We start from the raw sequence: 24,454 nt of genomic DNA on the forward strand, positions 1-24,454 counted from the left end.
TGAGATGAAATAAATAATAATGAGTCTGCCACAGTAGTTAAGCCTCAGTTCAAAGTAATATCTCTCATCTTCAAGAATTTTTGGTAGAGCTGGAACAGGAAAGAGTCACAGTTCCAGGGATCAGACTCTTGGATAATGAAGCACACAAGCAGTTTGCCATGGTTCATTAATAAGCATCTTTTTCATCATTGGTCTAGTATTAGTGATTAAGTGATATACTTATTCCTTGATTGAATGCTTTCTTCCTACTTGCCAAATTTTTTGTGGGTTTCTATCCATAATTTTCAGCTCTGCACTGTTCTTCAAAGAAATAATTTACCTGATATTACAGCTGGAAGTTTCTATAATTCTAAAAATGCAGGTGTTCAAAACTGTTCCTTTTGTTCTGTCAGAATTTTTAGACTTGCTTTTGTTACTGTAAAAATTTATTGTGATATCTGCAAATTAACCGAACAGCTTATAAAGAAACTGGCATATTTGTTTATGCATAAAAATAGAGAAGTAATTTCTTCCCTTCTGCTTGTTTTCAGTATAGTGGGTTAGTTCCACGGGAGAGCTGGGACATGTGGCATCCAACCCTGGTGGCTGAAGCCCTGTTTGCAATCGCAAACATCTTTAGCTCCCTGCGCTTGATCTCGTTATTCACTGCAAATTCTCACCTGGGACCTCTGCAAATATCTCTAGGAAGAATGTTGCTGGACATTTTGAAGTTTCTCTTCATATACTGCCTTGTGCTGCTAGCTTTTGCAAATGGATTGAACCAGCTGTACTTTTACTATGAGACAAATGAACCTGGCAACTGCAAAGGAATACGATGTGAAAAGCAGAATAATGCATTTTCAACGTAAGTGTCTGATCTATTTCTATCCTCCCCTTCTGCCTCAAATATTTTAATCACTGTGATGTGGTTTACAGGAAAGAGACTCCCTTTTCTATTGGTATTACACTGGTGTCCTGACAACCACATTTAATATTACCATAATTAAAAAAAAAATAAAAAATTAACACTACATCACTCTCTAATAACTTCACCCCATACCACAGTAAAGTCCATACAATTCAAGATATCTCAAAAGATAAAAGGTAAAATAAAGGTAAGAGGAAGATATATGAGTAGAAGGTACATATTTAGAATTAAAGTCACCAGATCAGAGGTTACTTATCCAGGCAGCTGTAACTCTGCATTTCTTCTGTGTCTACACATGAGCATTAAATAAGTCTGCTGTCTAACATGAAGATTTCTTGTAAATGTGATAAACTGAGGCAGGAAAGGAACATGCAGTCCAGCCTTCTACTGACCCTACACACAATCAAATTTCTATTCTAATTTTTGTTATAAATAATTTTTCTTTCACTTTAAATGAATTTTACTTCATTCTGGTTTTTAGTTCATCTAAAATACTACCAAATTAACACTTATTCTCTATCTTGTCTTTCAACTTCCAGCCTGAATCAAACTCCTGCTATAAATGTCTGTTCCCTACTTACTTCTGTGTATCTAGGCTGTTTTTAAAATAAAATTATTACCAGTAGCTTGCTTCTCAAGGTAGATAATTTTATAAAAATAGCAGCCTTTATATCATATTAATCAACTATGTTTTCTCAGGCACAGCATATTTATCTTGCATATTAATAACATCTATGCGGGTCTTAATTGTTATGTGATCTGAACAGAAAAGCACAGGGAAATTTTTCAGAGCTCAACTTTGAGGGAAGCAATATTATTAATTTGGGAAATAACAGGGCCTACTGGTAGTAGTGTCAGAAAATGGTGCCAAGGCAAACTGTGATGAGCTTTTTCAGCAATTGTGGGGAGGGTAGAGTAGTGGTTGTTCAATTTGTGCTCAGACAAGTGTAAACCATACAAGAGGCTCCAGAGCTGTACTTTACTACTCAGATACACCATGTTACAGGAGTAGAGATTCAGGACCTGCCCTCTCAGATTCTAGGATAGAGCTGTACTGGGTTGCATGGAAATATTTCACAGATGATACCATATGGTGGGAAGGAGACCAAAGGGTGACATTTTGTCCATCTCTGGACAGTACATCCCAGAGTGTGGGATGCAGGGTGATATGAGTCCCTGCAGTCCAGCAGCCTCCCTGCTCTAGGTGCAGTAGGGGTAGCACTGGTGGTCCACACATCCTCTGTGGGTAACCTGCTTCTGGTGTTGGGGTGAAGGAGCAGGAGAGAGGCCATAGGGAAGATTCACTCCAGTTAATCTCAAGATACGGGCCTAGACATGCAGAAAATTTTGCTCCAAACTTTTGAGAAGCAAAGAGCATTGCTAGGGCCATGCTTATAACACTATAGTGTAGCTGAATATTGCACAAAAGTGAAAATTTTTCAACCTATCTAAGATTATTTTCCAAAGAGGATTATTTTCAGAAGTTCATCATTGTTACTAGCTTCCTAGCCATTGTCCTAAACTTCCCTAAGGGAATATCATATACTTTAATTATAAAAGAACGTTTCTTTTGGGAACAGCATGCTTGTCTTTTTTCTGTCTCTCTTCTTTGCAAAACAAAACATATGCTAATGATACTAATGTCTTTCTAGTTTTACAACTCCTTTTATCTTAGTGGCTCTCAACACAAACCAATATTGCATAAACTGACTAGGTATGAGGGTACCAGACTTCTTCAACAACCTGGTGAAACACAAACATTGAGTAACTTTTGGATCCTTATTTTACCCCCTTCAGCCAAGGCAAAGGGTCAAAATGCTTCAAAGGAAGATGTCCATCATAAGATCTCTAAAACTATATTTATCCCTCTGAAGTATGGACAAAATCAGTGTTTTGACGACAGGCTAATTTCTAGATTCTGTATTATATATCTAGAGGTTCAGATATGAAACATTAAGCTGTTGTTTTACTAGAAAGGTATTCCATCTATGTCGGCTATACTGTGGTAAGCATCATTCACCTCAGTCAAGTCAAGGACTTTTGTGTGTTTTGCAAAAAACTGAACAATCTGAAAACTAAATGTGTTTTATTATACAGCTATTCCTTTTGGGTTTTGTTTTTCAGATTATTTGAAACGCTGCAGTCATTATTCTGGTCTATATTTGGACTCATCAATCTCTATGTGACCAATGTGAAAGCAAGGCATGAGTTTACTGAATTTGTTGGGGCCACCATGTTTGGTACCTATAATGTAATATCTCTGGTTGTTCTACTCAACATGCTAATAGCCATGATGAATAATTCTTACCAACTTATTGCTGTAAGTTGTTCCTTATTAGATCATTTACAATATATGCCTTCTCTCTGTTGCTAGATCCTGTTTTTCTAGCAGTAAAACATTTTACAGACAGGACATTGGGACAAATTTTCTGATTTGTTCTAGTTCTTTTGGACTTTTTTGGAAGGATGCAGAAACCAGACCCAAGCTGGACTGGGTAGAGAGGAATTTCCTCACAACACTGAATAGGAAAGAGGTGACCCTTATGAAGAAACCAGCTTATGGGTTGGGAAGGGTGTGCTGATGCTTCTAGCAAATGATGGACTTCAGCCCTGCCAAAGCTGCACTGTACAAGACCTCTTCTGAAAAAGAGACTACCCAAGATCGTTCTGTCTCTGCTTTATATTTGTTAGCATTTGAAAGACTGTTATTTTTTTATTTTTATCTGGCATGAATATACATGAATATACAGTTAACAGAAATTGGATGCCCATGTGCCATGGACAATTTTGGACCCATTAGCAATTCATCAAAATGTCATGTCTTCTCGTTCAGCCATGTCCTGTTTTCTCCTTTAATGAAAACTATCTTTATCCTTGTCAGAGCTATTTGCTCATTTTTATTTCTCAACTGTCTACTAAGGAGACTATGGGAAATAAACACTGATTCATCATGTGATAATTCAAATATAATCATGCCAAAAGCAAACAAATAAAAGAAAGCTTCGGTCTTAAGATTTTAAAATATGCCTTTTTTTTCTAATTTGGAAATTACAAGTTTTTCAAAAAGAAATACTGACTACCTGTATTTTTATAACACTTGTTGGCAATGTCTTGTGCACAATATCACAACACAGTACCATTCACCAAAACTTGGGCTGCAGGTAGTATACTTTTGCTACTACAACTTCTAAATTTCTATGTTGATTACTGTATGGCTAGGGCTAGACCTGGCTACTGTGTTTGTTACCCAAATCCAGTATTAGTGATTTAAACTTTTTATTCAGCTGCTAGGATTTAGAAATATTTCCATGGACTTTAGTTTTGATTTTTCCAAACTTCTCAGAATTATATCATACTATATAGAATCCAAAAGAAATAAAATTTCAAATAAAAGTTATAAAAACATCCCACAACCTATTCCCAATATAGAATTCTGAAGTAGAAGGAAAAAAAAGATACTTGCCTTAGCAGTTTTAGTAGCCTCATGATTTGTCGGATAAGTTACTTGTGAATTTCGTGTGCTGACAATTACTAAGAAAATACATGAAACTTACTGACTTGTTGAAGCTGCTGCAGAGCAGTGTAATTAAACTGATCTATGTGGAATAATGATGTGTTGCTTTTATAATAAAACATTTGTTCCAGAAATGTAGTATTTTTCTGCTTGTAATTACCTATTCAGTTTTTCTGAGAGACTTTTAATAACTTAAATGCTCGTAACAGGGAAAGAAATGCTTATAAGTGGATATATACTTTACATACCAAGCATCTCGTTGTAAAGCAGCTTAGCTTTGCTTTGCGTTAAAGACCTTATGTCAAAGAAGATGGCAGTATTTTATCAAGACAATTCATTAGTATTTCAGGGTTATTCTAGTTTTAGTTTTTCAGATTTTTGTAGAGGTTTGTTTTACCTCTTTAATTACAGCAATATCTGTGTTGATGTTGTGTTTCTGGTGTGCAGGATCATGCAGACATTGAGTGGAAGTTTGCTCGAACAAAGCTCTGGATGAGTTACTTTGAAGAAGGGGGAACTCTGCCCACTCCTTTTAATGTCATACCAAGCCCAAAGTCTCTGTGGTATCTGATCAAATGGTTATGGAGACACCTTTGCAAGAAAAAAATTAGAAGAAAGCCTGAAAGTTTTGGAACAATAGGGGTAAGTAATGGAATTTACTCTGCCTTTAGTCTTCTTCTTTGCTATTTAGATGAGCCTTTCTCAGCCTTATAGAGCATCCAAACAGTCAAATAATGTGCATATGAGTTAGAGAATAATTCTACCAGAGAATGTTTACTTTTTACTTTCATGTCAGTGTATTTTACTGAAGACAAATCATCATATCCCTGTGCAATGGCAATATGAACTATGACTGTGCCTTTTTTAGAGATTAATTCAAGAAAGATTAAAAGTGATACATAATACAAGAGATCAAATGTGTATACTTGTCTACCAGTCCCAGAATTTTTGGTTGATGATCTCCAGCTCCAAGTGCCCAAATACCCACTGTTCAGGTGTAATTGACGTATCATGAACCACAGACTCACTATAAAGTATTCATCATGGGATATTCTCTGTGTCTCTGTCTCCTTACATGTAATGAAATAGGTTTACCATAAAAACATTCTTACCAAAAGCTGTTCTCATTAAAGAAAATATTTTGAAAGGTAACAGCATTTACCTGGACTCACTTATTTGAATTTACAAGTAGCGTTATTTCAGAATCACATTGGTATACTATTCTAATAGTGCTGGTTAGCAAGGAAATTTCTAGAGAAAAAAATAGAGGGGAAAAGATACATAAGGAGACTGAGAATAGTCCTGCACCTGGATTGAGCAGGTGCCTGTGTGATATCTCAGACACATACTTTCTCTGGTAGCAGGAGGTAAAGCAGATTTGAATTTGTCCTTCCTAATTTCATCTAGTTGAGATAGCTCAGTCAGCAATACAGTTTTTCTACCTTGGCAAAGCAAATATCCAGGCAACATCCTAACCCACCAACAACTAAATCTCTCTAGTTATGTTTTCTGTATTTCCCAAGAGCAAGTCACTACCTCAGTAACTAGACTGCATTTAGGCAACTCCAGTATAAAGAAAACTGATTTGGGTGAGATGTGAATAGTGGCACTTTCCCTATATCATAGGGGTTTGGTGAATATAAATTTTTTCAAGTCTGTTAGGAACTCAGATAGCCAAGCATTAAGTGAGAGTATAAGAGTCAAGTGTGGGTAAGGGGAAAAAGAAGGGGATGTAGTCCTCATGCTGTTGAGCCTGGTAGAAAAACTTCCATCCATTTCAAAAAAGCCAGGGAATATGAAACAGTTCTTTGATGGACCATTAGTATATCAACATTTTCTTTGTATTTCTTCACTGTTTCTTGATAAGTAAGTAATAAGGATAGGTTTTTCCCACCTATTCTCATGTCATATCCTGGAATTCAGTTTAATTTGGAGCTATACTTGGAGGAACAAGTTTACATGGGTGTATAGATAGATATATGATAAAGAGGAAGAGTGACATATAAAACTAATTCACAATTACTATTACTACTGATGAATGAATTTTGTCCTCTTTGTAGAAAGCTTCCAATCAGCCTTATTGCAATATACTGATCTCATTGGCCAGTATCTATGTTGTGAAAGCAAAATTGCTTCACTTAGCTGTCATACTTGTACATAGCAAAGAAACAGCTAGAAACAGAAGATTGTAAGCATGAGAATGACATTAAAACAAACCAGTAGTGGACTACAAGAAACACACACTGAATAAAACCCATTAAAATTAATATGAAAAAAGCAGTGAAAAGAGACAAACATTGATTCATATAGAAATTTTAAAAAGAACATGAACTAGCATAAGTGGGGAATAATTTTAAGGATAAACATCTCTGTGTGACATAGGAAGGAAAAGAAGTAAATGCAGAGACTTACAGGAAGAAAAATTATGAGATTTTGTTAGAAAGAGAAAATCAAGAGAGAGAGTGATGTACTTATGTGTGGGGGAGAGTGCGCAATGCTTCCAGGCATTTGTTAAACATTTGGCAGGGATGATTAGGTAGTGTAAACTGATAGAATGATATTAAACCTAGTGCCATGATGCCAGTGTATAGCAGAGGGTTGGAACAAAATATCCCTGTTTGACTGAGACACATCCAGAATACCCTTATACGTCTCAGCTAAACCTTCAGAACAATATTTTTTGTCAGACTTTCCATCCACGATAAGGATTTTTTTTTCCTTTTTCTTACTCTCTCAAACTGCAGATCTGTGGGTAAACTCATTCCTGGATCTGTGGAATAATAAAGAAAAATACAGAGTGCTCCCAGCCCTATGTTGAAGGGCATGATGAGAAAGGAGATTCAGAAATATCACCTCCTGCTTCCTACAGCTACCTCCTGCTAGAATACATAAATACCACCTTCTAGAAATCCACATCTTAGATTTGGGAAAATTGGTGCAGCAAGGAGTCAAAGGGCAGGCAGTCTATTCACAGAGCTGCTTGAGAATTTTTTCAAATAGAATTTTCAGGTTTTTTAATGAAGAAAGATTAGAAAATCTGTAACCTCCAAGCTTTTTCATTAATAAAATCCAGTTTCAAAGAAGCTTTTGTCGGAAAAGACTTTTCAGCTTCAGGATGGAATTTCTGTTTGAAGAAAGAAGGAGCAGGTGCCATGTAAAGCAAATAGCTTGGGCTAAGGCAGACCCAGGTTCACTTCTATTCTCCAGTGGATATTTAATTATTTACCCCAAGCATAACAGCTCTGGCAGGAGAGATTTCCATCTTGAGATCTTTAAGAGCCTGCAGGAGTTAAGGTGCTGTCTTGAGAGAACACAAGACAAGGAGCTGAACCTGGCTTCCTTATGATTTGAATGTAAACCACTAATTACTAAACTGTTTGAGCGACATTCTTAGTTAATTTCTGTAAAGTTTTTTAAAAAATGGTTTGATAAAAGTGAATTCCCAAAGCATATGAAACAGTAGGGCCATATCCATCACTAGTTTCCCCTGTAGAATAGGTACTTAGTTGGAAGTAGAGCTGAAACCCCTCTGAAGCAAAGAGCTCACCAGCAGAACCATCATGGCAACCAGACTTCCAGCTGTCTGGAAAAAGTGAGTGGCTGTGGCTTACCAGGCAGATTCAGTCCACCATATGGGCATCTCATAAAACTACAAAGTTCTTCAGCTATCTTCTCAGCATGACAGAAACCCCATTAGGGCTATCTCAATTTGGAACATTTTGCAATTTCCAGGCCCAGTTGTGCACCCAAGCTCCAAAATGGAGTAAGATATGGGCATGCACTGTGCGCTCTGATTTCCACATTAGATAGATGCAAACCACATCCTGTTAACTGGATATTCCCCAAGAGGTGAAGTCATCAGAGAACAAATGGATGCACCATGGTGATCTCATAGTTGTCCTGGGGGAATGCAGTGCTTTCTGATTTTGAAAAACTTATTTCCATCACCCACAGTTCAGCCTTGTTTTCCTAGATCTTTTTCAATTGTCCCAACAAGCTACATCACAAATTAAATTTAGAACCTCTGTGCCCTTTGAACCAAAAGTAAATGAAGAGTTTTCTTTGCCTTTTGTTCAAGGATTCCAGGTGACAGCTTTCTGACTCTGGCTCACTGGAATCTCCCCTGTAATAACTTTGGCCTCAGAGCTACAAGATAAGCTTTGTTGGGACCTACTCCTTTTCACTGAGTCCTGCATTATAAACTCCAATTCCTTCCCTACAACCAATACTGGAAAAAAAACAAACAAAAACACTATAAACTGATTTTCTTATATTAGCTGTATGGATATATAGATGCCATGTTGTCTGTAAGGAAGAACTCAGATGTCAAAACGTTTTGTCCTGAAATCTCTAAATGTTAACTTTCCTATCAGGAAGCGCTAATCCATGGTGATGTACTATGGTGTTTTCCAGTAGAAAAAGCAATAGCATGCATCCAAAGGGTGAATCAGTCCTAGAGGATGCAAAACAGCTAATAGACAGAATGCAGCTGGCAATCATCATGCATGATCTCTGCACAAGAAACCTTAGTACCAAAAATCCAAGAATCACAAGCTAGGACAAGGATGTATTGCATGTCTCAACAATCCACTGTAAAATTTTTATATGTGTAAACCTGAGAGTTCAGTATATGCAGACAGAACATGTAAAGAAAGGGTTCAAGATCAGGATAGTTTGCAGCACACATGCTAGTGAAAGGATTTATCTGGCTCATAGGAAGAAGAGAAATGTCAGTAAAAATAAGTATGACGTGGTTGCTTGGGAGGACCATCTACATTGCTGTTTATAACAATACTATCATGGGAAAGAACAGGGTCTGTAGGCTTGTGAGGTGCCTCTGAAGAAAGCTGATTAATTTGCTTCTCCTTGGATGTCAGTTCTGTGATTCTTTCGTCCTTTGTTGCTCTAGGACACGTGAAGCAGTGGGTGGTGAAGTCAAGGGGAGGTTTTTCAAGGGAGAGTTTTTTTCTCCAAAGCAACACAGTGCACAGCCATGCTGATGGCAGCTTCTCTAGCCACAGTTACATCTGAAGGAAAGCCAGGATGCTTACATGTGATTTACTAGGATTTCAGTTCTGCTATGAATCAGACAGAGCTCTTCTACCATTCAGAGTTCAGCATACTTTTATGTTCTGTCATTTTGACATCTCCCAGGTATGCAGCACTCTCTTTAGCTATTATCACAGTTATCTCCTACACTTAAAACTCTGAAATAAAAGTGTGTGCTGCTCTTTATATATATATATGTATATATATATCTCTATAAAAATATCAGCTCTGTTAATTTTGTCAGCTCACCTTTGCAAAAGTCAGATTAGTAATATAACTCTATTGATTATGCTGACGTTTCCTGACTGTATAAGACTTTGGGTTTGTCAAGGCTACTCCTGTTGGCCATCTGAAATCCAATGCTATTTCAAAAAAGAATATATATAGGAAAAGAAACTCTAATCCCACTGGAATAAATTTTACTGTTTTCCTCAAATTACATTCTCCTTTATGCCTGATCAGTCACCAAAAAGTGTTTTACCTTTTTTTAAGTATTTAAGAGGAGAAAATGGAAAGGATTGTCAGGGATATCTTCAGTAAATATATTTTTTGTGCATCTAGTGTTTAGATAAACTGTTACCTCTTTTCTAGCTATCCAGATTTTTATGACATTTTCCAAGTATCCTGCATGATTTTATTATCATTTGTCAGAGAAAATCTCCTTTTCCCTTCTCCCGTTCTTTGTTATCCCAGTGGAAAATGATGCAACTTCTAAGTGAATATAAGCATTTTCTATTTTCTCTGTAATGTATGTTATGGAAAGTTGAGCAAAGCAATACTTTCCACCTGGCATGGAAATTGGTAATCTGTAGTGTTTGTTGTATAGCCAAGGACCATCTCATGGAGAAGCCTCTTTGTCAACAGAGATAAATTCTAATCCTTTTTATGCAATGCTTATGTTCAAAATGAGGAATATATCCCATGATTTCAGACAATAGTTTTTTGGACCTTTATTACTAACTAGTACTCAGTAATTATCAAACATTTTCTGGACCTTTATTACTAAGTAGTTTGAGGTCAAATGCAGACATTAAATTTGAATTTCTGCTTTATGAAACACTTCAAAGGAAGTAATTCAACATTATCAAATTTTTACTGCTAAAGAGATTTTTCTTCCAAACAATGCAAATTACTAGGAATGGCACGAATAGGAAGACCAAAATAAGTATCACTACTAGCGGAACTACTGTTAAAGCTTCCTAAAGGACATTAGTGCCCCCTTTTGGAAAGTGACAACAGTATCCCCTTCAATTTCATTATCTCATTCCACATTTGTCATTAGAAGAGTGTTTCTCCCTTGTTGCTATTTTTAGTCAAATTTAACTTTCATCCCTTTGTCGGCCATAGTTATCAACTTCTTCAGGCAGATAGCACAATGATTACTCAAAACGAATTTTGAACCACAAATTAGACTATAACTGGGTAGAGGAAAGCAGGCTGAGAACTGAATGAGGACAATATGAGTGTTAGTGACATTTTATTTATAGTGAATAGCTTGATTTTCAGATGTGTTTGGGCAAAGATTCATTCTGCTTTCAAAAGAAATCAAAAGATGATTATGAACTGGAGACTGAATCCAAACATTTAAACAGGAGATAGAAAACTGATGGGGTAATAACTTTGATAAGTTGCTTGTATGCATAATTTCATGTGGAGGATGTGGCTTTACATGAAAATATAAAATGAAATCAATTTTCTTTCAGCTTCTCAGTGGTATGGAAAAATAAATCTTTTTAGATAGTCATCCTAAATTGCATTTGTTGGCATTGCATTGAGTGCAAAAGCCACAGCCTCTGTTTCAGGGAGTTTCCAAAGTGGTTGCAAAAAGAAGATAAGCAAGGTATTTCTTGTTATAGGTACAGAATTAAACCTATACATTTATTTCACATTTGGCTGTAATCCAAGCAGAGCAGACAGCAGCGGCAGAAAGTATTCTGCCAGACAAGAATCAGCATTTGTTTTATTTATGAGTTATTAATTTTACCTGAAGTGTGTTTCAGTTACACCTTGAAGTGTTTTTCCCTTTATCTGTGAGTCAGATTTGTTGTTGAGAGCTCTCTTAGCCACCGACTCCCTTAGTGCTCTCTCAGCAGGAATGAAATATCTCCATCGTGTGGTCAACTGCAAAAAATGAGTTGGTTTTTTTTTTCTAAAAAACGGCTACAGCTGCGTGTTGGGAGGGTATCAGCCTTCTCATGGCTGCCTTGCCCCCTCTGGCCCCAGTGGTGGGCAGACTAACGCATTCCTCCACCCTTTTAAACACAAGGAGTTTCCATCATCTCTTTGGATGAGGTATACATACAGAAGCATGATCTGGAAAAATACTGAAGACAAGATGCTTGTGTATAAAGCCCTCCCCTGGTTGTTCAGACTGATTAGGAAATAATGATTTTCCCCCTATTATTTTCTGCCAAGCCCAACCACACAGCCACTGCATCCCTCAAATTAATTGCAAACACGAAATCAACCTTGAAGTGTAAAATGACTCCACGTACAGGGAAATTGGTAATCACTTCTTTCAAATAAAAGAAGATGACAAAATAACTTACTCTGTCTGCCTCATTATGCAACCGAGGTCAATTTTAACAAGTCTCTTGGATGTCCTTTTGCCCTGTTTTAAGCTGTTGTAAGTGTTCTGTTTTGTAGAAATACAGTCAGTGGTCAGACACATTCTTTTCTTGTCAGCAGCAGATACAAGAACCCAAGTTAAAGCTGTAAATCTTTCTTTCACCAGTCAGGGATAATTAAGGTAGAGGACAGGGATATGTGACTCAGTATGCAAGTGAGGACAACAGTAAGTAAAGGAAAAAATAATTCAGGCCTTTTTTTGTCCCTCTGTCTTCTCCTGGAGAGCCTCTAGATATGGCAGTATAATCTAATTCAACACCTGCTTGAAACCTGTACCATTATTTCATCCGACCACATTTCTTTTTGCTGCTCCTCTTCAGAGTTACTGTCCCGTTTACCCTTCTTCCTTATCAACACCTAGCTGTGTTGAAAGCTGAATTTCTTTCTTCCATACACCTCTCTGTGACTAAGTGCTTTTGACAGAGAACTAAGCAGGAATTTTCTCTTTGATATAGTTTATAGTGCAGGTTTTGGTTAGCTTTATCTTAAATGAGACATTAGGAGCCATAGCAAATGTCTTGCTAACATCATGGTTTTACTAACCCCACTGTGTTGATGATTTTCCATACTGAATTTCCCTTCCTACAACTCATGTCTATTGACTTCTGTTCTTTTGCCGTGCACCTCCAAGAAAAATCTAACTTGATACAAGTCAAACTTTTCTCAATTCAATAAAATATTCTTCAGCCTGTGCAAATGAGTGACATGATTCCATTGTTCCCTTTCTATCTCAGATCAGAGACCTTGGGATCAGAGACTCTGGCAAGCAGTGACCTGGGTGCCCACCACATCCATGACAATGCTGGAATAACAGCATTTTGATGAAAATGTAGAAAATCCTCTTCCCGATAGCAGCATTCTCCTTTCTGTAAAGCAAATAATAGGCTTTGCTCCAACACTGTCATTTTTCAAGACTTTGAACCATTTCTCACAGCTTGGTAGATACCTTATAATGCACAGACCTACTGTTTTGCTGTGGCTAAGTATTTTGCTTCCAGACAGGGATTAATAGCTTTTTGGTTTTTCTGTTTTCAGAGACGTGCAGCTGACAATTTGAGAAGACATCATCAATACCAGGTACAAACCTGTGTTTACTTTTGGGCAATTCTTTTTTCTATGCCTCCAGAATGTTTTCATGAGGGAAAAAAAAAATAAAAAAGAATTTAATGAGAAAGCAGAAAAGAAAAATAAAGAAAACACAAAATGCATACTTATTTCACCTTAGCAAATGAGCTTAGTAATTTTGGTGTTCAAAAAAAGCTTTTGAGAAGTATGGTTGTCTTCTTTTAGGAGCAAAAGGGTATTTTCTAGAGCAATAACGTGCTAACCAGTATTTTGTCCACTGTAACATGGAGTGCCTTTAAAAAAAGCAAACACATAGCCCCAACTCCCTGCCAGGATTCATCAGGAGTGTATATGCAGCTCACTGATGTGCTCCAACCTGCTCTTCATCTCTCCAGCTCTAGTCCCCCATAAACAATTTCTTTTCCCTTAATAACCCCTCTGCCTGAGGTTATTACAGGATCCTCTGTAATGAGTTCTTAATCCTTCCTTCTTCAGCTTCTGCTTTTTTGAGATTATTGTAACACAATGAATAATTTTCAGCTTTATTTTGAATTTTGTTGTGTTAAAAGGGCAGCAAGTTAAACAACATGTAGGCTGTAAGTTTGGTAATAATGAATTCCATATGAGAAATAACTAGAAAAACTTTTCCAACCTGAAAAAGAGACAACTGTGGAAAGTAAAACAGGGATCTGTACAATTATGGGGAAGGTGAACACAGAGCAGCTGTTTGCCACTTATCCTCAAACTGAATACCACACACGTACTGTGCTGCATTAGTAAGGCTGTAGGCAGCCCTTTGAAGAAAGTGATTATTCTTCTCCAGCCCACACTTGTAGGACTCTATCTGGAGCCATGTGTCCTGTTTGGGCCCCACACTACAAGAGAGATGCTAACAGACTGGAACGAATCCAGCAAAGGGCCGCCAAGATGGTTAGAGGACTGACAAAAAAAAAATCTTGGATTTCAGCCTTGAGTTGGTTAAGGGGAATATAACTGCTGTCTTAAATAACATAGTGGGTGGTTAGAGAGAATGAGCCAGATTTTTCTTCAAAGTACACAGCAAAAGAACAGGAGTCAGTGGGCACAAATTGCAGGAAGGGAAATTCTGTAAAGTAAGGAGAAACATCCTCACAGTGAGGGGAGTAAAGAATTGGAAAAAATTGTTCAGGGAGGCTGCAGCTTCTTCACTCCTGGAGATATTCAGCCTTTGACTGGACATGGCCCTGAGCTGAATCAGACAGCCTCCAGGCATCTTTTCCGACCTAAGTAATTTCTAGGATTCTTAGAAGTAGAAGGCAACAGTGGTAACTATCAGAGTTCAGGTTAAAAATAAATAAAACCCAAATGGAATCTTAGTCCAGCTATACTGTAGAATTAATTGGCAGAGGATTTCTGCATACTGAAAGTTTACATGAGTTCAAAATGCATAGGAAAACCTGTCACAGCCAGTTAAACCTAGAACTGTCATTTCTGATTCAAAAAGTCACTGAATCTCACAGCTCGGGAGGCTTGAGAGAATATCTGGAAATAGCGTTATACAGCCACACTAGACTTAATCTCCTCATGAGGCATCAGCAACTGCTCAGTGTCAGGCTGCACATTACTGGCATGAGACATACTCTTGGTCAAACCCAATATAGCCCTTCTCACGGTAGTAAACATTAGTACTTTCCAGGAAAAAGCGGAACCAATTTCTAAACAGATCTAAGGCTTATACATTTTTTGTCATGTTCCTAAAACACAAAAAAGCCCAAGCAGAGCCAATGAATGTAAGTTTACTAATACCAAGAAACCTAACACAATGGTTTATATTTTCAGGAAGTTATGAGAAATCTGGTTAAGAGGTATGTTGCAGCAATGATAAGAGATGCCAAAACTGAAGAAGGATTGACAGAAGAAAATTTTAAGGTAGGCATTTATTTTTATGTTTATAGGTGTTTTTGTAAGGTATTATAAGACTGTGAATCATATTTCTCACACTCAGTTGTTCAGGTAGCTCTAGTAACTTCCTAGAGCAAATTCATCTACCTTGAAAATAACAGGTATTATCCAGATGGTGAAGTTTATTACTAATCCCTGCCATAAGCCTTTTTTTCTCTCTATTTTATTTTTTTTAATTACAAAAGAAAAAGTCAAATTAGCTTTCATGCTCTGATGTTTCATCTTTCTTCCTTATTTTTAGGAGTTAAAACAAGATATTTCCAGCTTTCGCTTTGAAGTCCTGGGTTTGTTGAAAGGAAGCAAGCTGTCTAATTTGCAGACTGCAAAGATGAACAAAGACGCTGCCTCTCTGTCAGAAAATGAAGAAAATAGTGAGAGTGAAGGAAACAAGAAAGGAAAGAAAAAACCCTTCAGCCTTTTTGACATAACAACGATGATTCACCCACGATCAGCCAATATTGCCTCTGAAGGGCATAATGTAAGCAATGGCTCAGCAATGATGGTGTCAGAGTCCACTCAGGAGAAACAAAAGCGTGTGAATTTTGTAACAGACATAAAAAATTTTGGGTTGTTTCACAGACGATCAAAAACAAACTCTGTGGAGCAGAGTGCAAATAAAATATACACTGTTTCTGAAGAGGTTTCCCGTCAACAGGCAGAAGAACAATGTGAGAAAACTGATGAACTGGAACAGGGAGAGCTGACCATGAACTGTGAATTAAATATCCAAAATCCTGACAAAAAATGTGTGTTAGCTGATTCACAAAATAACAGCAACTCTTTGGATTCACAGGAAGAGGGAAGTATTTGTATTTTAGAAACAGAGAAAATGGAGTTACAGAACTCAGAACCTGCCACACCGCAGGATCAGCTGGACAAGGCATTAGATATTAGCATTGACTCTGCTGGAAAACAGGAAACAATTATTCAGGGTGACTATGTGATAACAAGGTTGTGATGCTTACAGGAGGAAGCATTTACAAATATATATATTTTGCATAGTGCTTTTGGGGAGGGGGGAATGTTTTAAGAATTATATTAGCAAATGCAGAATTACACTTTATAGTACTCAACTGTGGCACTTGATCTTGTAACATAATAGTCAAAAGAAAGATAATATGAGAACCTTCTGTTTTGTAGCCTGCTTTAGCTTTCACGATTTGTTTTACATTTTTTAATAAATGGAAGCATCTTGTATTCTTGTACTGTTGCAATAACCCACAGAAACTTTTTAGCTATCTTTTTCAATTACAACAAATGCAATTTCTCTCATATGATAGTTGACTCCTATAATAAATATTTTTCTATGCAAATAAAAAGTAGCTTAAGAGACTTGTAAGCCTTTATTTAACTTTGTAGGTTCTTAAAATATTCTGGGCATCATAACAATCATACGTGGCTCCTGTCAGCATAATTCATGTCAAGCTATTAGAATCATTTATTTAAATTGCTAGAAATTTAATTTGTTTCAAAAGCTATACAGAATCAAAAGATAAATTATATTCTTTTATTTATTGAAGGAACATGAATACCTGTAAATTATGAAAGATTGGTCTATATGATTATTTAATTACAGCTTCTCCCTCACAGCAACAGGAGTATCACTGTCCTGATACCATTGCTAGAAATGCATTTGCAGGGTTTGAAGACTGTGAAAAGTGTTTCTTGTAGGAAAAAAATATCTGTGGTTTCCTAAAAACTGATGATGGATTACTCCCCAGGAATCCATAATCACCACAGTTATTGCTTCTTCAATGATTAATTTTTCCTAACATGAACAACCTATGCACTTTAATATTCAGCTGCTTATTAGCTTTTGCCTTTACAATACATTTGCATTTGCTAAGAGAAAGATACTTCAGGACTAAGCAAGCATACAATGATCCCCTGAGTACCTGGAAAAATATGGTAATTTTTTGAGAAGTTTTAAAAGGCAAGCCTTAAGAGAGTTTCTTTGACAATTTCAGAATTTAGGGGAATCTGATTGGATGTTTTATAAAAAATACCTAAATGTATAAAGAAAACCTGATAGTATTTTTAATAACTGATGAGTGAGTTACTGTCTTAGTCAAAACCAGTATTTTTTAAATTAAACAGTCTGTTTCTTTTTAATTGTTGACTGGTGTCCTACATTATTAAAAATGTAATTTTTCAACTGGCCTAAGAATGACCACCCTCGAACTCTCATTCTTTTCCTCCCTGAATATACCACATAACTTAACTTCCCTAGCCCTGCCATGATAGATTTTGTAGTTCATATTAGCCTGTATTAAGAAAACTCCAGATCCATAGTGTACATTTACATTTCAGATTAAATCCATCACATGTTACTTCCACCTCGTAGGAACTGATCCAAAGCCATATCGTTCTGGATCTAAACTGTCCTGATGCTGAACTGAATTTTGAAAATCCAGGCAAATCCCTCTCATCTCAATACTTTTAGGTGAGTTTTCCAGCTCTACTTTACACTTGTGCTACTCTATCTGAGCTCACATATTGAAAGCTTTCTTCCTGCATATCTGTTTGTGTCATGGCAGATATAGTTGAACCAAAGTGGAAAATATGAGCTGTAATTGGAAAATAGTTTGTATAGCTTTGCAGCAATGCGTTCAAACCATATTTGATTCATTAATTTCCATCTTGGCCTCTTGACTGCTCTGTAGACCCCCTCCACGTCTCTCTCCTTGTCCACCTTTAGATTGTAAGCTCCTCGGGGCAGGACCTGCAGCTTTTCTGTTTGGAAAGCACCTGAAATATTACAAGTATAAAAAGAAATAAATAATAAGAAGAATGGTGGAATACCTTCATATCATTTTTATTAGGTAAACTCTTAGAGAGTTCTCTCTTCTACTGTGTGCTAAAAATGCCGTAAAGCAATGGTGTCACATGGTGTCACAAAGTTTTTTATATCCAAGTTAACAGTCATTCTCCACCACTGATTTCAGTTTCTCATTCTTCATCACGGTTTGTAACACTTTTGAGTCCTAAGCTTACTACCCTTTCACTAGCCAAGTTCAAAATAAACAGTGCTTACTCAAAAGGGCTTTCAATACATTCCAGCCACATGGTTTCACTCCAGATAAAATGTGCCTGACCAGGGTATTTGTAATGCCAACATCTTCATTATCAGAACAAGTTAACTACCACAGGTCTGACGTCTGTGTATTATTCTGCCATCATTAAAGCCTGTGCCTCCTGTGCATGAAGTTCCCAACACCATACAGTTAACCTGAAACATCAGCCACACCATCACATGCCCACCCCACTGTGCTGGGCATCAGTCTAAGTCTTGGAGTAGATACAAGACAGAACAGTGAGTACATCACAGGTGGGCAGGTTACCTAGTCATAGGGACATGAGGTTGCATTGTGTAGCAATAGGTGGTCAGTCTTCTGCTGCTTTTTTTTTTTTTTATAGCCGAATACTGAAATGTAGGTCTATTAGATAAAGCATACTCAAAATCAACATTTGCTCTATTTTTTGCTGTTCTTAAGCATCAGAGCTTGACGCCAGTAAGGACTGATGCCACTCCATTTAAATTTAATGGCAACTAAGTACCTCATTCTGTGAAATATATGAGCCCATAATATATTCTACATTGAAATGGTACTTTTATTGCTTTGCAGGCAGCCAAAAAAAATCCCAAACACTTCTCATCGGATGCCTCTCAGAGGACATCTGTGCCAAGATGGATTTAGAGGTACACAGAGCAAGGTTTGTAATGCCATGGTAGAGGCATTATTAAGCTTAGCAAAACTGAGCATACTTTCTCCTCAAGAGAAATAAAAAGTTCAAACCTACCTGTCCCTTCCTGCAGCTTCCTTTAGTGTCAGTATAGGAGGAACCGGAATATAAACCCCTGTGAAAGACAGTCTTTTGAAGGAGAGTTTAAGATCTTGAAATGTTTCACAGAGCTAGAAAATTGACTAAGTAAAAGGTGTTTAATCCCAATATTAGGTTGTTTAGAATGTTAAGAAAACTTTGTTTAAAACATTTTTTAAAACTCTGCATGCTTCAATGGCCCTCAAGGGCACTGCAGAGGTGAAAGCCATGCATCAGAGGGTTCAGACTGAAGGGTCCCGTGAGCCAGCTGCAGACCACAACACTATCTATATGTGGTACAATACCCCCAGAGAGCAAGCCAGGTAGATGCCTCTTCAGGGAGGAACCATGGCTCTGCAGTTGGTTTTAATCTTGCTTTCTTGGTCCATAGATTTGAGACCACTACATTGACTGGTGTGAGCTTAACACTTCACACAGCATTCTTTTTTTTTTCATTGGTCAGGATTTAATGAGAAATTCTCTGACTTTCCTAATTTGAGTTTTTCTGTGAATAATTAGTGCCTAGTTATAGGAGAATGTATATCTTCAACATAGCTATAGCTGTTGGGAGCTGTAAAAGGTGAAGTTTATTGTATTTGAGCACTCAAAATTCTTCAACAGAATGTTTGATACAAGACTGTCTTTCTTAACAGCATCCTTTGACTAAGCAGAACTCATGAAAAACTCTTCCACTGCATGGAATCGAGGGTTAATTCATAAGAGCTTGCATACTTTCTTCAATGGAACTGAAAAAGCAAGAGTAGCCCCAGCTATATCTATTTCATATGCTCAGCTTTTTAAGAAACCCAAGGCATTCACAATAAAATCATTTCATAGATTTTTAAACAGACAATAAAAGTTCATGGTTAATGAGCAAGATAAAATAACCTTCTAGAAATCCATGTGTTTCAATTCAGCAGGTTAGTAAAATGACTTTTTTCTCCTGTAATAGCAAATCTTTGCAGATTGAAATACTGTGTCCCTAAACTCCACTTCCCACTTAAGAAAAGAACAAAACAAAACCAAACCCTGCAACCCCCAAAAAACCCCATAGAGTTTTCAGATTTCAGAGATTCATGAGGTTTTTTAGTATAATTAGTACCCTAAGAACATCTGAAGGGATTGAGCTAACCTTTTGTAAATTCAATGGACAGCATAGACTACTCCTTAAGTGTGGCCAAGTGAGAATAGTAACTTCAAAATAACTCTATCTGGTTAATCATTAAGCCTTTTAGTCTACAGAATAGAGTTTACAAGTCAAGAGATGCATGCATCACCATTTTCTGAGTCAACATGTCTCAAATAAGTATTCAAGCACATTCAGAGAAACTCATAAAGTCCTAAACAATTGTTCATTTCTGCAGTAATTTTCATTCATTTTTCCTCTATTCTTCCCTATCTGATGTTTTGTATTTACAGAGAATGTGTTACTTCTCTAATAAAGATAAATATCTTACATTTTTCTGCTACCTGTTTCTAAAAATAGACAGTAAGAGCAAATCATGCAATATTTTATGTTGCATCATCTCAGCATAACCTGGGACCTTGTCCATAGGATTACAGGCTAGTTTACTGGGGAATACCAGAAATAGTTTTATTTGGATGAATTACATGTGGTACTGAAAAATATCGTCCAGCCATATCCCAAACATGAATACCCATATGCAGCTACCCAAGCATGGAAATAGTCTTTCTCTATGACTAATTTAACTGAACTCAGTTCTACACCAAGAAAAACAAGTAAATAGAGAAAAGAAAAATGAGAGAGATCTGCTTTTCTGAAATTAGAGTTAGCATAGTGTTTATTAATATTCTTAGTTACCTTCGCTTTTACTAAGTAAATTTAGAGGGATTTTTTTCAGCACCTATTTTTTAAATGATAGAGTGGCTTCCTTGGGTTGCTTTGCAACACATCCAGACTTTGTATTTAGTAATTTAGTAGAATTTTGTTAACTGAGAGATTCTAAGTCAGGAAACCATTATGAGAGACCTCATCTAAGGACTGGTTCTACTGATTTTATTTTTACAGGATTGTAACTTCCCAAGATATAAAACTCCCTGACCATTTCCCAAATGAATTTATTTTCCTTGAATTATGTGGCTCTGATCTGAAATCAAATCCACATGGAGGAAACATCAGGATTTCAGCTGAGAAATGTGCTCTGCTCATTTTAAGAGTCTACAAAAATTATTTACTTACCAAATCATTAGGTATGATTTATAGTAATTTAACAGTCATGTCTAAAGAATAATAATGATAATACAAAAAATATAAAAGCACAATATATGTGAGAGAGTGTTTCAGTATTTAAGTCTGTCTAAAACAGACCAACCATCCAGAGTTTTAGAAAGTCAGACTCTAACCCAAATCTGGCCCACATTTCCCCAGAGAAATGAATACTGAAAAAGTTTATTCATTAAGGGCCATGTATGGTGGGGAAAGAGCACTTAATTTTGGGAGCTACTTCTTTCTTTGCTTGTTTGTTTGTTTTCTATTTCTGCAGAACATGAATAACTTCTGAAACCTTAAATATTCCCACACACTCACACCCTGGAGCTGATGAAGAGAGAACCAGATGCATGATACTGAGCCAAGTTTTATTCAGCATGGTCAGGAGAAGTAAGTGATGAAAGATTAAATAAAAGCAATTATAAACCTGGAACTGGCTGTTAGTAATGCAAAAGGCAAACTTTTTTGTAAGAAACTAGGAAAAACCCAATTTACCTGGGAAATCAATTTGCCACATAAAGACAGTATTAAAATATCATTTGAAATATTTTCATTAGTCAGCTTTGGAATCTCACGTGGGATTTTCTTGCTGATCTTCTGTGACACTGTCATCAATATCAAAGAAAGCATAACAACATTGACTTATCTCCTGGCTGTGTCAAAACGATTCTTGAAATTCAGAGAAATATGTCATGCTTTTTTTTTGCTTTTTTTTCCCTTCCTCTCTGGCATATTTCTTTCTCAGTTTAAAAGATATGGAAGGAATACAATTGGAAGAAAGACTTTACTTAGTTCATGTCCTTATACTTCAGATGAGATTATCCCATGAAACAAAGAAATAGGTACATTGCAGAGCAAGATGGAACATACCTCACTACATCTGTTTAAGTTAATAGATGTGCTGGAAAATTTAAAAGTAAATTCCAACAATATTACTATGTATTATCATTGTATCTACAGGCCAAGACTTCTGACTGTTGGAAATATTTATATCCACAGGCGCTGCAGTTTGACAGAAGACTGAGCTGCGTGGTATGAACAGGAGGATTATGCCTCAGTTCCCATGCCATCTGAGTGGGAATAGGCATAGTAAATTGAATTTATTAGTCAAAAACCAGCATGCTAAGTCATGTACTCAGCAACTGCTTCAGAATTCACACAAAATCATTCAGTAAATGACATAGGTGAACAATATACAAACCTCTGTGCTCACTTTGGTTCTTTCTTTTTCAAGTTTCTATCTGTTATTCCAAATTCTCTTTCTTTCTGTTTCTACATGTATTTACTATTGACTCTACATCCTTCAAAATTCAGTCCTTCAGTTCCACCATTTATTTTCCTGTTTTCACATCTCCTAGTAATTTTGTATACTTTCTTTCCCTCCTCTGTCCTTGATGTGCACTCAGTCAGTCATTCAGTCACACAATTTCCGAGCTAGTATATTCACTCTTCATATATCACAACAATGCAACCAGTCTTTGAACCTGATTAACATATTCTTCATCTCACATGTTGTGTGACTCAAAACTATTTTTTTGCAATCGTTTTGTCAGTATTAGGCATGAGACAGAACACCAAAGAACACTTTTTGTGTCAGGACATCATCCTACTACATGATCTTTTTTCAGATGACTTTGGATGTGATGCATTAAACAAACACTACGAATATTGAAGAGTAATCTAAAAGCCTAAACTGAGAATGAAGAAAACCATATGCAACTGAAACTGCAGTTGGAATTTACCTCTAGTACAGTTTGGTTAAGACATTTAGCCTAATATGCCTATTCACAGAATAGGATGTCTGATTTTTAATAATGGTAATTTAATAATGAGGATTTGAGATTATATTTCATCGTTCTAATTTCCAGCTTGGAGCTTATTTTGTGTTTTACTCCTTCCTGTCTGAGATTCATACTGCTTCTTTCAAACATAACCATTTCAGTAAAGGGAAAGAGGAAGTGAACATGAAGATGACTGAAGAACTTCCACCATTTGCTGGAAAATCTACTAACTGATTTTGTTTCTTTTTTAACCTTTTTAGATACAAATTGATTTTAAAAATATTAATTGAAATAACCTATTTTTTCTTTTAGTTTCTTACTTTGTTTATTGGCTATGAAACAATACTTAACTCTTCAGCTCTTTCCCAGAAATGTTCTACCCTTCCACTCTCTGAGAATATCTTGTATTTTAGTAACATATTTTCCATTCTTAATTATGTTTTGTTTGCTAATTATGACCTTTTGATCTTTGTATTTTTCCAGTAAATTACTTGGATGCATTTAGGTTGTGTTCTTGATATGACATCAAACATATATTTTTAATATCCAAGCATGCTTCCTGATGCCTAGACCATGTCTTTTCACAGACTGAAACAGTCACAACAGGGAAGAAGCTAACATTTGCTTTATTGCATTATGGCCTTTTTAACAAAATATTGAAAATAAAATATTTCACTGCTATACCTGGAAGCAGACTTAGACATTTCTATTAAAAGAAAAGAAAAAAAGTAGATATTTGCTATCTCTTTGTTTAGCACACAAGCTTCCTTCATGATTTTTAAGAATTAGAAAGAAAACCTTCAAGTATCAAATCACTTCAGCTAGTCTGGGGAAAACTGAAGAGGCAAAGGGGAAGGAAGTGTTTTCTTCTGATTTAGACTCTTTTGTGAGAAGAGCACTGGTCATCTTTCCAAAATATTAGTAGACCTATTTTAGAGGACACTCAGCTTAGAAGAACAGGTTGCAATTCTTGCTCTCTCTGAGATGCACATCTACAAAAAGACTGTCGATACCTCAAGGATCTTTGGCAGCCTGGAGGAATCTTCCCACTCTTAGGTGAAATATATACTCTAAAAGAAACCTAGATGTCCCAAAGCCCAGCTAAGCACTCTGAACAATCTCTCTATTTCTTCTCACCAAAAAAAGATACTTATAAAATAGAACAAGTCTAACAGGATGCTTAGTCATATAAAATAGCATTAGTGCTTTTGGCATTTGACCCAGCTACAGCACACTGTCTCTGATGGAACTTTATCACTGAATCAGCAAGTAGCTAAGTCTTCTCCAGACTACTCAAATTCTCTCAGGATTATCCCAGTTTGGAATGAAAGGGTAGGAATAACCCAGACCTAGCTGGGAAAGTGCTTGGCTTGACAACACCTTGTGTCTCTCTGGCACAATGGACTTGAAAGTGTACCTTAGCACAGGCTGCAGAGGGTTCTCCATTTGCATAAAAGGGCAGACACTGAGTGAGTAATGTTTTGACTTCAATGGCAGCACCTGCACAATGAACTTGA

At 36.6% G+C, this 24,454-nt stretch overlaps 1 protein-coding gene across 3 annotated transcripts in view; it reads left to right on the forward strand.

Annotated features, from left to right (window-relative positions):
- Positions 1–17,876, forward strand: part of TRPC4 (transient receptor potential cation channel subfamily C member 4) — a 132,622-nt gene extending 114,746 nt beyond the window's left edge. For all 3 annotated transcript variants that reach the window (XM_017815161.1, XM_017815160.1, XM_017815162.1), the window contains 6 exons: positions 531–844; positions 3,032–3,227; positions 4,869–5,063; positions 13,134–13,175; positions 14,982–15,071; positions 15,346–17,876. In XM_017815161.1, coding sequence (XP_017670650.1) covers positions 531–844; positions 3,032–3,227; positions 4,869–5,063; positions 13,134–13,175; positions 14,982–15,071; positions 15,346–16,062 — 1,554 coding nt within the window. In that variant the 3' untranslated portion in view covers positions 16,063–17,876. The remainder of the gene's footprint in view (positions 1–530; positions 845–3,031; positions 3,228–4,868; positions 5,064–13,133; positions 13,176–14,981; positions 15,072–15,345) is intronic.
- Positions 17,877–24,454: the final 6,578 nt, after the last annotated feature.

Source organism: Lepidothrix coronata, unplaced genomic scaffold, assembly GCF_001604755.1.
Source record: "Lepidothrix coronata isolate B3197 unplaced genomic scaffold, Lepidothrix_coronata-1.0 Scaffold48, whole genome shotgun sequence".
Lineage (NCBI taxonomy): Eukaryota > Metazoa > Chordata > Aves > Passeriformes > Pipridae > Lepidothrix > Lepidothrix coronata.